A 12,793-nucleotide genomic window follows, 5' to 3' on the forward strand; every position below is an offset into this window, starting at 1 on the left:
TAAAACACCTTTATTTTTGTCTGTAGTGTTTGCTACCAAGACTGAAGTGGCTCAGATGGTGAATTTGCCAATCTATCCAAATCTATTTGCCAGTCCACCCAAAGATGGGTTTAGATTGGCAAAGGGTGAATTCACCCTTAATTCATAAGGGTGAATTATTTTTAGCCCGATGGGCCTATGACACTTCAGGCCATCAGGGCAGAGATGCAACATATAGATGGGTTCATGATCAAAAGGTGGACTCAACAATAGGCACTATTGCCCAGGTTATTCACGACTGTGAAACATGTGCTGCAGTTGAAGAAGTCAAGCAGTTAAAGCCTCTTTGGTATGGAGGACGATGGTTGAAGTACAAATATGGGGAGGCCTGGCAGATTGATTATATCACACTCCCACCAACCTGCCAAGGCAAGCGCCGTGTGCTTACCGTGGAGGAAGCAACAACCAGATGGCTGGAAACATACGCTGTGCCCCATGCCACTGCCCAGAACACTATCCTGGGCCTTGAGAAACAGATTTTGTGGCGACACGGCACCCCAGAGGGAATTGGGTCAGACAAAGAGACTCGTTTCTGAAACAGATTTTTAGCAGAAAATCCAAATGAAGTTATCTTTCTTGTGCCCAGTTGGTACTGATGGGCAGGACCTTGATCTGTCTCAACAGTTGATGTCAGTGACACGCTGCCCCCAGATGTCTGAGGCTCTTAAAACACCTTTATTTTTGTCTGTAGCATTTGCTGTGTTCCCACCACATGAGACTCCAAAAGTAAAATTGGACCTTAATGAATTGAGTCTTTTGGGGCCCTGCAGGAAACTGAACTGAGGTGAAATAACACATGCAGAGGTTGAATTTCTAGGCGAGTGTAGCCCAGTGGCACAGCCTGCAGGGTCCTGCTCTGACCAGCCACACCAGTGAGCATCTTCTGAGGGGCCCAGTGTCTTCTTAGCTGGTCCCCAGCTCTGCATCAGATTTCCTCCGGTTAAGGGATGAATCCTGCCGGGAGCATACAGTCATCATTAATGCAGAGCTGTTACGGGTTACTTGATCATGCTGCAGGAGAGTGTCTTAAGAAAGGACCATTTGCATCCTCTCCGTCACTAATGCAAGTAGCAGCACATTCCTTTTCTCTTTAGGTTTATTTTTAAGGGTGTTCTCTGTTCTTTTGGCAGACTTTTGAAGCAGTAGGATAAACCTGAGCAGGATTGGGTTGTTGGTATCTATCTTGCTCTCTTGCAGCCTTCCAAGAGCAGCAGCATTGCCTTTGGATTGCTCCCCTGCAACACATGGCAAATGTCAGTGGATCTGTAAATCAGTAACCTAAAGCTCTGCAAGCCTCTGCCTGGCATTTATTGTCTTTATTTTGGTACATATCATGGAGTCACTATTTTAGTTGCATGTAAATTCTGATTAGGAGTGGGAGACTTGTATAAAACAGCTTGTTCTCTAAACAGGAAGGGACTTCAAGCCGTGGCAGTCACAGCAGCCAGTGCTCTGACAGGAGCCAAAAGTTACTATCACTCAAAAGATGCTCTGGAGAAGATGAAGGGAAGATTGCACTAGGCTAAAGAGGGAAGATTGACTAGGCTAAAACAGTTGTATTAGTTATGTGTCTGAGATATATTTTGCTTTTAGGATGTATGGATGTCTAAGAAGTAAATTACCTAGGTCCTGACGTGTGCCACTGTTGTAGAACAGCACAGGTTGAATCACTTCAGTTTCCAGTCTGGCATGTTTTAAACGTGTAGTTGGATATATCGGTTATACTGTCAATCCCTCTGTCCGTGTTTAAAAAACATAGATGAGATATTTGCTAAGCATTCTTGAAGATACTCTAGGTGAATACGGGAAGCAGAACTGTTGCAGTGGTGCAAGAAGACCCATTTTGTCAGAAATAATTGCATGTTACTGTATCCTTTTCATGGCATAAAGTTCTGGTTCTGGTTTGATTTTTTTACCTTAAAACAAAATATAAAGGACATTAATTAAAGATGCAATAGTAACAGAAGTCTTTTTCTTCCTCCTCTCCATCTGGAATACCTGAAATGATACTCTCATTATCAGAGCCTGCCATAAAAGGTTAATTTGCAGCTCCCCAAATGTTTGGAGTGGGTTTTTTGTGTCTTTTAGCTTGCAGGAGGCATTCAAAGGTTTGATTTAAACGAAGCACTCTTTGTGTTCATTTTGTGTTTGTGCTCTGTTTCTGGTGGGGAGGGGGAGAGCCCTGGACCTGTTTGTAGGGTAAATTGTAGTCGGGGTAGAGAAGCTCATGCTTTGGGAAGCTGTGCCTGAAAGCATCCAGGCAGGTCAAAGCAAGGTCACTCCACATGTACCAGGAAATGATGCAAAACTAATCCAGATTTGCTGTTGGAAGGATCTGTTTACCTAAGTATTTAAAAACAGATTAGGGCTAACCTGACACTAGATTACTGGGAGTAGTGTAAACAGGGCTGAAAGGCATAAACAGAGCTTTGCCTTTTGTACTCCAGGAGAGAGAATCTGTCACCAGTAACAAGTTGCCTGGTTGAGGTGATGTATGTGGTTCTCACAGGCTGAACAGATTACCTGAGGTGCCTCTAAATGGGACTTTGTCTAGGGCTTGATCTCTTAGATCATATAATTGTATGGTAATTTTTTTAATGGAGAGTTGAGGGACTTGTTTGTAGTCCTTGTTCTCCTGTAATCTAATAGGAGGCAGAAAGCTTTTGGTAGTTCTTTGACCTACCAGAAGGAAACGATGCTTCAAAGTACAGGTTTGGGGGTTTGCGTTTTGGAAAAACAGAGGAAGCATCCATATGCCTTTTGCATTGGAACTTGTAGAAGGAAAACGCACCCCTGCAAGCATGGCTGTGTCTTTCAAGGCTTGCCTTCCTGTCTGAAACGCAGGCTCAAGGTGCTTGGTTACTTCTGGTCTTAGATACAGAAATCAGTGCGTTTTCTGTGACATATTTTGCAGCAGAACCTTAACATGCAGCCACGCTGCCTGGCTGGTCTTTGCTCTTCATGACAGTGAGGGCTCTTGCACTGCAGGGCTTTTTAAGACCTACTGGATGTTGTGATCTTACCACCCCATAGACATGGCATCAAGGAAGGGGGATCTTGGGCACTGCAGTAATACGGCTCAGTACTGATGAGATGGGTGACACAAACATTGCGGCACGTCTAGGTTTGGATGAACTGTTTCTGTGAGGGCTTTCTTGCCAAATATTTTAAGGGGGGATAATCTCCTGGTTGGTTAACTGCTGTTTGCTAGTGTGCTGGTACCTGAACTGCCACCAGTTAGAGGCAACAAAGGTAGCTCAGAGTGACCTTCTCCTTTGGCTTCTCCAGGGAAGAGAAAGAGCTCTGGATACGTGCAAAATATGAGCAGAAGCTCTTCCTTGCCCCGCTGCAGTGCCTGGAGCTTTCTCTGGGCCAGCATCTCCTGAGGGCTACAGCTGAGGAGGACTTGCGGACAGTCATCCTGCTCCTGGCCCATGGGACGCGGGAAGAGGTGAACGAGACCTGCGGAGACGGTGATGGGCGCACTGCCCTCCACTTGGCATGCAGGAAAGGAAACGTGGTGCTAGTGCAGCTCTTGATTTGGGTAAGTACTTGGTGTCCAGGGGAGGGAGCTGGCTGGTTTGGTTTTTGCTTAGCCGTGTCCCTCGGCAGGACCTAAGGCTTTAACCTGCCAGAGGGTAGATTGAGATGAGCTCTTAGGCAGCAGCTCTTCCCTGTGAGGGTGCTGAGGCGCTGGCACAGGGTGCCCAGAGAAGCTGTGGCTGCCCCATCCCTGGCAGTGTTGAAGGCCAGGTTGGACACAGGGGCTTGGAGCACCCTGCTCTAGTGGAAGGTGTCCCTGCCTGTAGCAGAGGGCTGGAACTGGGTGAGCTTTAAGGTCCCTTCAGCACAAACCATTCTATGATTCTGTTTGTCCCGAATCCACTCCTCTATTTTAATGCTGTCTTGGCAACACCACCTCTCTTCTTTCTGTAGTATGGCGTCGACGTGATGGCACGCGATGCCCATGGAAACACAGCGTTGGCCTATGCCCGGCAGGCCTCCAGCCAGGAGTGCATTGATGTTCTCCTCCAGTACGGCTGCCCCGACGAGCGCTTCGTCCTCATGGCCACTCCAAACTTGTCCAGGAAGAACAATAACCGGAACAACAGCAGCGGAAGGATGCCCACCATCATCTGAGGAGGAGCTCACTCGTGTATTCGCTGACCTGAATTACATCCACAGCCTCATATTCCTCCATCCCCATCACAGCTCTGCTCTGTGAGTCTGGTAACTCTCCTTTCCCCTTTTCCCTTTGGTACATCCCTGTCCCATCCGGAAACAGTGAGGGGATGAGAAGGAGCAAAAGGGGCTGCAGAGAAAGCAGTTGTTTCAGTGGCAGCTCTCCAACGATGGAAACAAGCAGGCGAGTGCATGGGGGTTGAGCAGGACACGCTGCGCGTGGCACCGGGACCATGGGAGAGCGGTCGTCCCCGGGGGGGACCAGGCTCCCCAAGCGTGGAGGGAAGGGGCGGAGGGAGAGGCGAGCGAGAGAAGGAAGGAGAGATGGTGACTTTCTGTAACTGACAGTTAAGCACATCAGTACATTTCACCTCTACCAAACGCAACGCCTGGATTTCATTCTCTTCTCTGAAGAGCTTGACGGCATAAATCAGAAGCAAGCACAGAGTTTGTCAGGTTTGAAGCTCCTATGATGGTATGTGTCAAATCAGTTGTAGCTAATCTGTCCGGGGAGAATACTGGCTTCATTACACTTGTATAGTTGAGTTCTTCCAGCATTACCGCTGTTTAATAGAACATGATTAGTCATCACGGAGAAAAAAGCATATTAGCTGAGGAGGTAGTTACATGGCACGCTTCGGTGATTGCTTGGATGTGATTGCAATATTCTTAGAAGCATCATATTATCTCAGACATGTTCTTTCAAGCCCTTGGAGCCCTCCTTTCTAAATTCACTGTCATAATTTAGTATCTGTTTAATTTTTCAGTCCAAAGAGAGGAAATGAGTTGCTGAGTGTTATTTGACTGCAGTCTCCTCGGTGTAAAAACAAAATGGAAAAAATAAATAAGAGTAAGTCTGAAACACAGAAAGGAATAATGAACACTGCTAAGGAAAAGCATTTCAAGTACGTTTAGTGAAATTAATAAACGCATTAAAGGCTAATATTTTTTCAGGCAGCAGACATAGGTTCTGTCATTTTGCCAAGGTAAATGTGTTGAGTTTTTGGTCACTCCTGTGATGCATTGCCTAACTTATACAGATTTTTGTATTGTGTCTCTAGATGATATGTATGTAAAATCTATTTGAATAAAAAACAAATAATATGCATTGATTATTTTTTTGTTGTTGTACAGAAAATGACATCTCTGTTAATTTATAAACTGTAATGGATGTGAGCTAAATAATGTGCAACTAGTTAGGGTCTGTGCATCGCAGATCATTGTACGTTGACAATATTCCCAGCAGTGAACTCTTGTTTCCATCGCCAGCCTTTGAGGAGGGTATCAGAAGGAGATGCTGGTGGTTTTGGCAAGAAAATGCAAGGTGTGTGAGACCTTTCAGAAAGGAAAAAGAGGCTGTTCCTCAGCGCTGTAAATGTGTTTTACTCCCAGAGTCACAAAGCTTTCACAAGCCAAGACAAAAAGCCCAAGCCCGGCTGTGGGACGATCAGATTTGATTAAGCTCAGAATTGATAGCCTTCACCGCGGCAGGCAGGGCATGGCTGCACTTGACTCCCAACTTGGCTGCTTGCTGGAAGAAAAACGGCTTGTGAAAGTAGCCTGGACAGTTCACTTGAATTCCAAGTTTTAATATTTGAGTTGATGGTTTTGGTATTCCCAGGAAGATCCCAGCTTCTCCCGTGTCCAGCCAAGTAGGATTCTGGCATGCGGAAGCATGGGGTTTGGCAGGCAGAAAAGTGATTTCTTTTTAAGTGGCATATGGCAGTGTGAAGATGGGGGAAGGGTCTATCACAGGGAAAGTTGAAAACTCAACTGAATTCAATGGCAAAGGAGCAATTATGTGAAGGCAGTGAGGTGCACACAGCATAGTAATTTGCAAATCTACCTGCTCATATTTATTTCCCAAGCCTTCAGTGGTTCTCTTCCTTGGGGCTCTGGATTCCATTTAGCCTACGAATGGGAGGAGCGTAGCAATTGCTAAATAAACTGGATGTGGACAAAATGTGGAGAAAAAAAAAGCATCATCTGGTTATCTTATGGGGAAAAAAAATAGAAAATTAGGGATTTGATGTAAAATCATCGAGTTACGGAAGAAAAGTGAGCCTCAGAGTGGAAGCATGAGGGTATTGACCAGCTTTTCCTCTTTGGTGGTGTTCTCGTGTTGTACGTTGTTTCCATATACACCTTTGACTGCTGGGGAGGGGGAAATCTTTCTTCAGCCCCCATAGGCTGGCTGCAGCAGAGTAAGGCTCCAGCTGATTCTCTTCATAGTGGGATAAGTCTAATTGTGTTTTAAACCGAGGAAGGGTGTCTAATGCAGTTTCTCCATCATTCCAATGCAGCTCCCTGATCTTTGGTACTTAGGGGTAGTCCTTAGTTACAGGACAGCCCATGTAACATGCAGCTACCTGAAGGGGATGCTGTGAAGCCTGCTGTGTCTTGGTGCTCATGAGCTTTACACCCCTATGTGGGGAGCACAGTGGGGATTCAGGAATCACAGCTCATGGTCCCCGAGGTGCTATAGCTGCCTGCTGTTCCCCTGGGAGCATTAAGGGCATTTGTATCCAAACCCCAAGTCCAGTGTTTCAAACACATTGCAGGCAGATTTGCTGCCATTAAGTTCTCAATGCACATTCTGTTTCAGAGCTGGGTTTGTTCCTAATTGAAAATATGTTCTGTACCTAATGCAGTGCTCTCCTTGGGCCACGTTCCTCTTGTAAAGCAGAGAGTGATGGTTGAGGAACGAGGGCAGCCAGGCTGTCATGCAGATTGCAAGTAGAATTATATGCTCCTTTCATCAAAGATTTTCTGAAGGCAAACACAGCATATTTTTAGGAGACTGAATTCCACTGTATTATAGGAGAAATTAATGCACCCAGGCCAGCCAGCTAATCACCTCTTACTTTAATCAATCAGTAACACAGTTGCTTTCAGCCTAAACATAGTTTTCCCATGGAGGTGTAAGCATTGGCAGTAACTATGTTGGGGCAGCATAGGCTATGTGATGGCTTGCCCAAATGTGTTAGGGATCTATGGGGAGGATACCCAGTCATGACCCCTTTGAAAGATGAGAGCTGACCCAGCACCATCTCTCCAACACACTACAGCTGGTGATGCTCCAGCCCTGGGGGAACAGACCGAGGGTCTGTGCTTCACGGCTGCTGGCTACAGCATCCCCTGTTCAAATGGGTTTGGTTGGATGGCTGGGAAAAACTGTGGCACCTTCTGATGGTGGGATGGACCACCAGCATACTCTCCGTCCCCTTTTTGTATGGTAAAGGAGGAGAAACACCTTCCCACCACAGCTGAGAGCAAGGATGGAGGAGGTTTCCATGGCTGAGGTCCAGAAGATGTCTTGGCTTTGTGAGCCAAGGTCTCTGGGCTCCATGTGCTATTCAGGGGATGCGTTTGCACTTTGCAAAGAGTATTCTTGGAGCCATCTGGGTGTGGAAACAGGGAATATAAAGTGACACCTCGAGAACCGTCAAGAATCATTCCCCTTGCTTTCACTCTGTTAACCTATCCCTTTTCTGTTCTTCGTCTCATGTTTCGCTCTCATTGCTCTTAGGGAACCCACTTGCCAGGCTGTTTAGGCCCTTTGAGCATGTTATGAGGAAATTAAAACCAAATCGAGATCCAGTCAGTAAGAAATCCCAGCAGAAACATATTAGCTAAAGCTGTTCTCTCCAGAAATGGAGTCTGTGGCTGTGGTTTTCATTGCATCCCCCATTTAACCCTTTGCATCCTCCCAGATACCGTTAAATTCCCCTTCCTCTGCACTTTATCCAGCCAACTAAAAGACTAGGAGCAAGCCAGCTGTTGCTAGTAACATCAGCACTTTCCTGCTGTTTGTTTTAAGCTAATTGCTTTTGAACAGTGGAGATCAGGTTGGATGTGTCAGATCCAGCATCTGAACTTTGATGTTGCCAGATTTGAGGAGGGTTTACTTCTCCTTGCTATTTATGAGGAGTAAGATCTAACCTTGGGAATATTCAGGGTCCTGCCAGTGCAGATATATGGCCAAGGGCTTTGGTTACCAGATTTCCGATACAGGAGGCATCAGAAAAGCTCTTTTTGGAGTACCTTGGTATATTTTGAGCTAGGCAATGCTCAGAAAGCCAGCTGAGCTCCTTGAAGGTAGAGAGGATTTTTAAGCATCTGGGCCCAGTGCATAATAACGGTGTGAACATGACTATTGTTTGATTTGCTGTCTTTTCTCCATTCCTTTAAGTTATGTGTGTTAGGGCAAAAAGAAGCTTTAGCTGCACTTGGAGATTTCCCCTGGCCAGAGGAAGCTGAGCGGTGTAGGGAGAGGAATAGAGGTGAGAATGCAGGTACGGGCTTAGACACTGTAATGTAGTGTATAATTAGGTTATCTGAGGTTTGAATAGCTTCATGGTTTATATTTGTATGGAGATAAGGAAAAAATGAAGTAATTTGTAGTTTCTAGTAGAAAGTAGTACTAGTGGAGAGAAGCACAGATTTCACAAGGGCGTCCCAAAGGAGCCCTTTCCAAATGTCTCGGGGAGCCACGTTTGCACCTTAGCAAGGAACAACTGGTAGTTGTTGCTGGAGGGACTCCAGCAACAACTGGAGGACAGCACCGGGGACTGAGCCTGGAGTCTGGAGCAGCCTGGCCAGGTAGGAGACATTGCCCACCAGTATCTCATCATCTGGCATCTTTGTGTCCCCTCTAGTGGCTGCTCCAGCAGTTTGTATGTGGGGTCTCTGGCTGTTAGCCTCTGGTCCTCAGCCCAACACCTCCTTCCATTCTTGGTGATTTGTGGGTGAAATGTATTGTGTAGAAAACCATTTTGGGATGGTCTTGTGTTTCTGCGTAGCAGAAGAAAACCTCGCTCCAGATTGAAGTTCTTTTTGAGGTAGATAGACTCTAAATTAACCCAAATGAAAAGGTTTTGCAATGAAAAACTTCTTAAGTTCTAGAGCTACAAAAAGGTCAGTTTGAATGGTTTTATTAGAAAATCATCTCCTGTTTGAAAGAAATGTAGAGGTAATAGAGCAAAATACCCAAAGCTGTAGGTAGGTAGCTTGGTTGTATTAGGATATTCTAGGTTTGGTTTTGTTGCTTAGCATGGGCCAGTTTTTAAAGTACATGTTGGGTGATCTCATCCCAAGACAGTTAACTGAATCTGTCTCATGTTTTTAAGGGGAGGTTCGAAGGGTTTTGGCCATGATCTTCAGGAGCTGTGAATAGTTCCTGTGTTAAGAGGAGGATTGCATGATCTCTGAAAACAAAAGGTTGGTTTTGGGGGGGTAGGGGGGGAGTTTAGAGCCATCGGAAACCCCACATCACTGAGCATGTTTCTGGTCATCTTGACCACTGTGTTTCATTTCAGGGTGCCAGCAATAGTGTGTGAATTGACTCCCGTTGTTTACTACCGGTCCCTGAATGTTTGGGGGGGGGGGGGAAATGTTGCTTGTGGGCAGATAAAATAATGTCTTTGTGCATTTCAGCATTGTAGCCTCTTCATGTCTCTATGTCTGCCTGTCTCCCAAATCACTGTGGCATACTCAAGCGGTAGCGGTCAGTTCTGGTGGCAGGCAGAGCTTCAGCTTTCTCTTGGCCATGAGCGTTCTGGATGCGTGTTTCGCTTCCAGCACTCAGGATTGACTGTTCTGCAGTGCTTCAGAGCCAGTAACTTTTGCCTGTGTGTTATGTACAAAATGTGAAGGGGGGGTGGGTGGGGATGCTTACAGAGGTCTCATGGCATGCGTTTGGGATGACCATGTTGCTTGTTGGCAGTAAATGCGCCATCAGGTCTTTTGTGTGTGCCCCATTTCCCAGAGCCAATTGGTGGGGTGTTTGTTTCTGAGAACTGAAGTAGCTGAAAACGCTTCCCTGGTCCTCTTGAATGACAAGGCACAGGCGGTAAAACCCCTCCAAGCGGACAGCTTGGTGGTGTCTGACCTGAGCTGAAGGTCTCAAGCAGGACCATAGAAAGGGGCTTGGTGCTGAAGGTGGGTTGTTACTTGGCAACTAGTTCCTGAATCTGAGATTGAGTTGAGTTGAATTGGTGGATGAAGTGAAGTCTGGTTTGAGTCCTAAGGTAAAGGCAGTGGTGTATCACATGGAGGGCACTAACAACATGTGCTTTGCATTCAGTGTGCATATGTGTGCATATGTATGTGCTGCATCCTGCTGTGAGCAAGCGTGGAAAGTGCACACTTACACATGAATCAAAATCAATGGCTAGAGCCAGGCTTTTAGTTAGATCTTTCTAAACAATCCCAAGTTTCCCAGCTAAAGACCTGCCATTCCCAAGAGCACAGAAGGCAGGCGCAGGATGGGGGACCCCTGTGAGAGGGATGGAGAGATGCAGGAATACGAGGTACAGGCTCACTGGGATGCTTGTGAGCCATAAGGCAGTCAGGGCTCATACAGAGACCTGCATGAACCAGGTAGTCCAGGAAAACTTGACCATATCTATTGTTGCTTTTGGTTTATAGTCCTCATCGGGGGAAATGAACGGGAGGGGTGGTGTGCAAGTCTGGCAGGGCAAGAAGGATGTTTGCTGGAGCTGGGCAAAGTACAGTAGGAAACGTGAAGGATCTTTTATTTCCCCTTCTTGTGCCTGTGGCAAAAGAACCCCTTTGGAATGCTGTTGGAAACCCCTCCAGGTGCTCCTTCCAGTATACCCAGAGACTCAGCTGGATTCTCCATTGAGTCTGCGCAGCTCGTTTTGCCAATCCATGGGGAAAATAGGACGTACCCGTCCTCTGAAAGCACAGCCCTTTGCTCCATGGAAATGCCAAGCTTCCAGGAGACTGCATGCCTTCAGTGCAGCCCTCTCTTCCTATTCCAGTGTCAAGAGCCTCTTTCACTTGTGCAGTGGGTGCACAAACTGACGAGGTAATGGGAGTTGAGGGTCTTTTAGAACACCAGGGGCTTGTTTTGTGTAACTGTTGCCTTTGGACTGTGGTTTGGGATTGCCAGGGGCCTGATCCTGCAGCTCCTGCTGCCTTAAGCCTCTCAACTTCAGCAGGGTTTGAGTGTATGTTTTGAGTTGGGCCCCTGGTTTCAGCGGAGTTGTAATTTGAGGTTCTATCTCGCCAGCACCTTTATTATAGGATGTGCCGTTGACACCACTTGGGAAGCAGATGCATGCACTGGTTTCTTTTCCTTTCTTCCTTAATACCCTGTGACTGCCTGCAAAGGCCAGATTTTAGGTTCAGCTGCATTTAGCCCCCAAGTCTTTCAGTTGTTCTGCTTTGTGATGTTTGTCTTTCTGGTTGGGATGGGGAGAAAGGGAGCCCAGGTGAGTAGGGACACCTCTGCTTGGGATAGAGGCACAAGATACCTAGTACATGGCAGGCTTTCTAGTGAGTTTTTGAGTTTGTTTGGGGTTTTCTGTTCCTGTAAATAGTAATGTACAAACGATGACCAGAGAGTGTGGAAATGATTAAAAATAAGAAAAAAAAAAAGAAGTCTTTTGTTGTTGGTTTTTATATTACCTCATTCAGCAAGTTTGTTTTACAATGACTCAACGATGCTTTATTTATATTGTTTGTACTGTAATTAAACTGATTGACAAACATTTCACTTTGCTTGTTGTTTCATATGGGTTTGGTTTGATTCAGTATGCCAGTTTGTATTCTGTTCCCCTTTCCTCCCTCTCTCCGCATTGGGGTTTTTGTGTCAGCTGTACAGTATTCTAAATAATTAAAAAATAATAATAATTAAAAAAAAAAAAGGAAAAAAAGCTGTAAAGTACCGCAGAGAGAGGCTGCTCTATTGTATAGGTCTCTTTCTAATAAAGACAAGAAAACTTGTTCGTCACAGCTTGCTTCTTTGCTCGAGTCTTCATTGCCGTGTTATTGAGAGACACCTGCCCTGGCCCCACTTCCTTCTCTGGTTAACGATGAGATACTGTCACTCTTTGCCAGTAATAAAGATGAAGTATTATCTGAGAGCTGGGATGTCAGAAGAGCTGGTAATGGTGCAAATTGATAAATTAAAAAGCAATAAGTCAACGGGGCTGTAATGGTGTATATCTAAGAGTTCCGAAAGTGCTGATGAACTGAATGACAGATCTCCCAGCAAAGAAAATATGCGAGCTTTCATTAAAAACAGCTATTCTCCCTGAGGAAGAGAGAGTAGTAAATGTTGCACCTCAGCTTTAAGAGTCTCTGGAGGAGATCCAAGGAATTAGGCCACTAACGGTTACATCTGTATCTGCTAAATTGGTTGAAATGATCATTTAAAATAAGAATAATAAAACATCTTTAAGGTCATGGTATGGTCTGGTCTAATCACTTCTTTGAAGGGAAATCATGGCTCTCTATTAGGCTGCTCTGAACAAGTCGTTTAAAGCCCTGAACAATGGGCACCTGATTGACACATTTATTTACCTTGTTAAAGGTCTTGGCCTGAGTACACCATGAGAAGGAATCAGGAAGCTTAAGTAGGCCCAAGGAGAAGGCAAAATACTGCCTTAATGCGGGAAGTTGGGAGATGGGATGGAGAGGGAAGCAAGGAGTGATGGGTGGTAAGCAGGCACATGCTGGAAGGGTCCCTGCCGGGACCAGTGTGTCTCAATGGGTTGGTGATAACACTGAGTGGCTGCAGGAAAGCTGCATAATGTTAAAGGGA

At 45.8% G+C, this 12,793-nt stretch overlaps 1 protein-coding gene across 8 annotated transcripts in view; it reads left to right on the top strand.

Annotated features, from left to right (window-relative positions):
• Window positions 1–11,982, top strand: part of AGAP1 (ArfGAP with GTPase domain, ankyrin repeat and PH domain 1) — a 327,230-nt gene extending 315,248 nt beyond the window's left edge. For all 8 annotated transcript variants that reach the window (XM_061459922.1, XM_061459932.1, XM_061459942.1 and 5 more), the window contains 2 exons: window positions 3,328–3,583; window positions 3,976–11,982. In XM_061459922.1, coding sequence (XP_061315906.1) covers window positions 3,328–3,583; window positions 3,976–4,179 — 460 coding nt within the window. In that variant the 3' untranslated portion in view covers window positions 4,180–11,982. The remainder of the gene's footprint in view (window positions 1–3,327; window positions 3,584–3,975) is intronic.
• Window positions 11,983–12,793: the final 811 nt, after the last annotated feature.

The sequence above is a fragment of the Pezoporus flaviventris genome, unplaced genomic scaffold (genome assembly GCF_033815535.1).
Source record: "Pezoporus flaviventris isolate CSIRO_AGI_PZ_B2104156 unplaced genomic scaffold, CSIRO_AGI_Pfla_v1 ptg000001l, whole genome shotgun sequence".
Taxonomy (NCBI): Eukaryota; Metazoa; Chordata; class Aves; order Psittaciformes; family Psittacidae; genus Pezoporus; species Pezoporus flaviventris.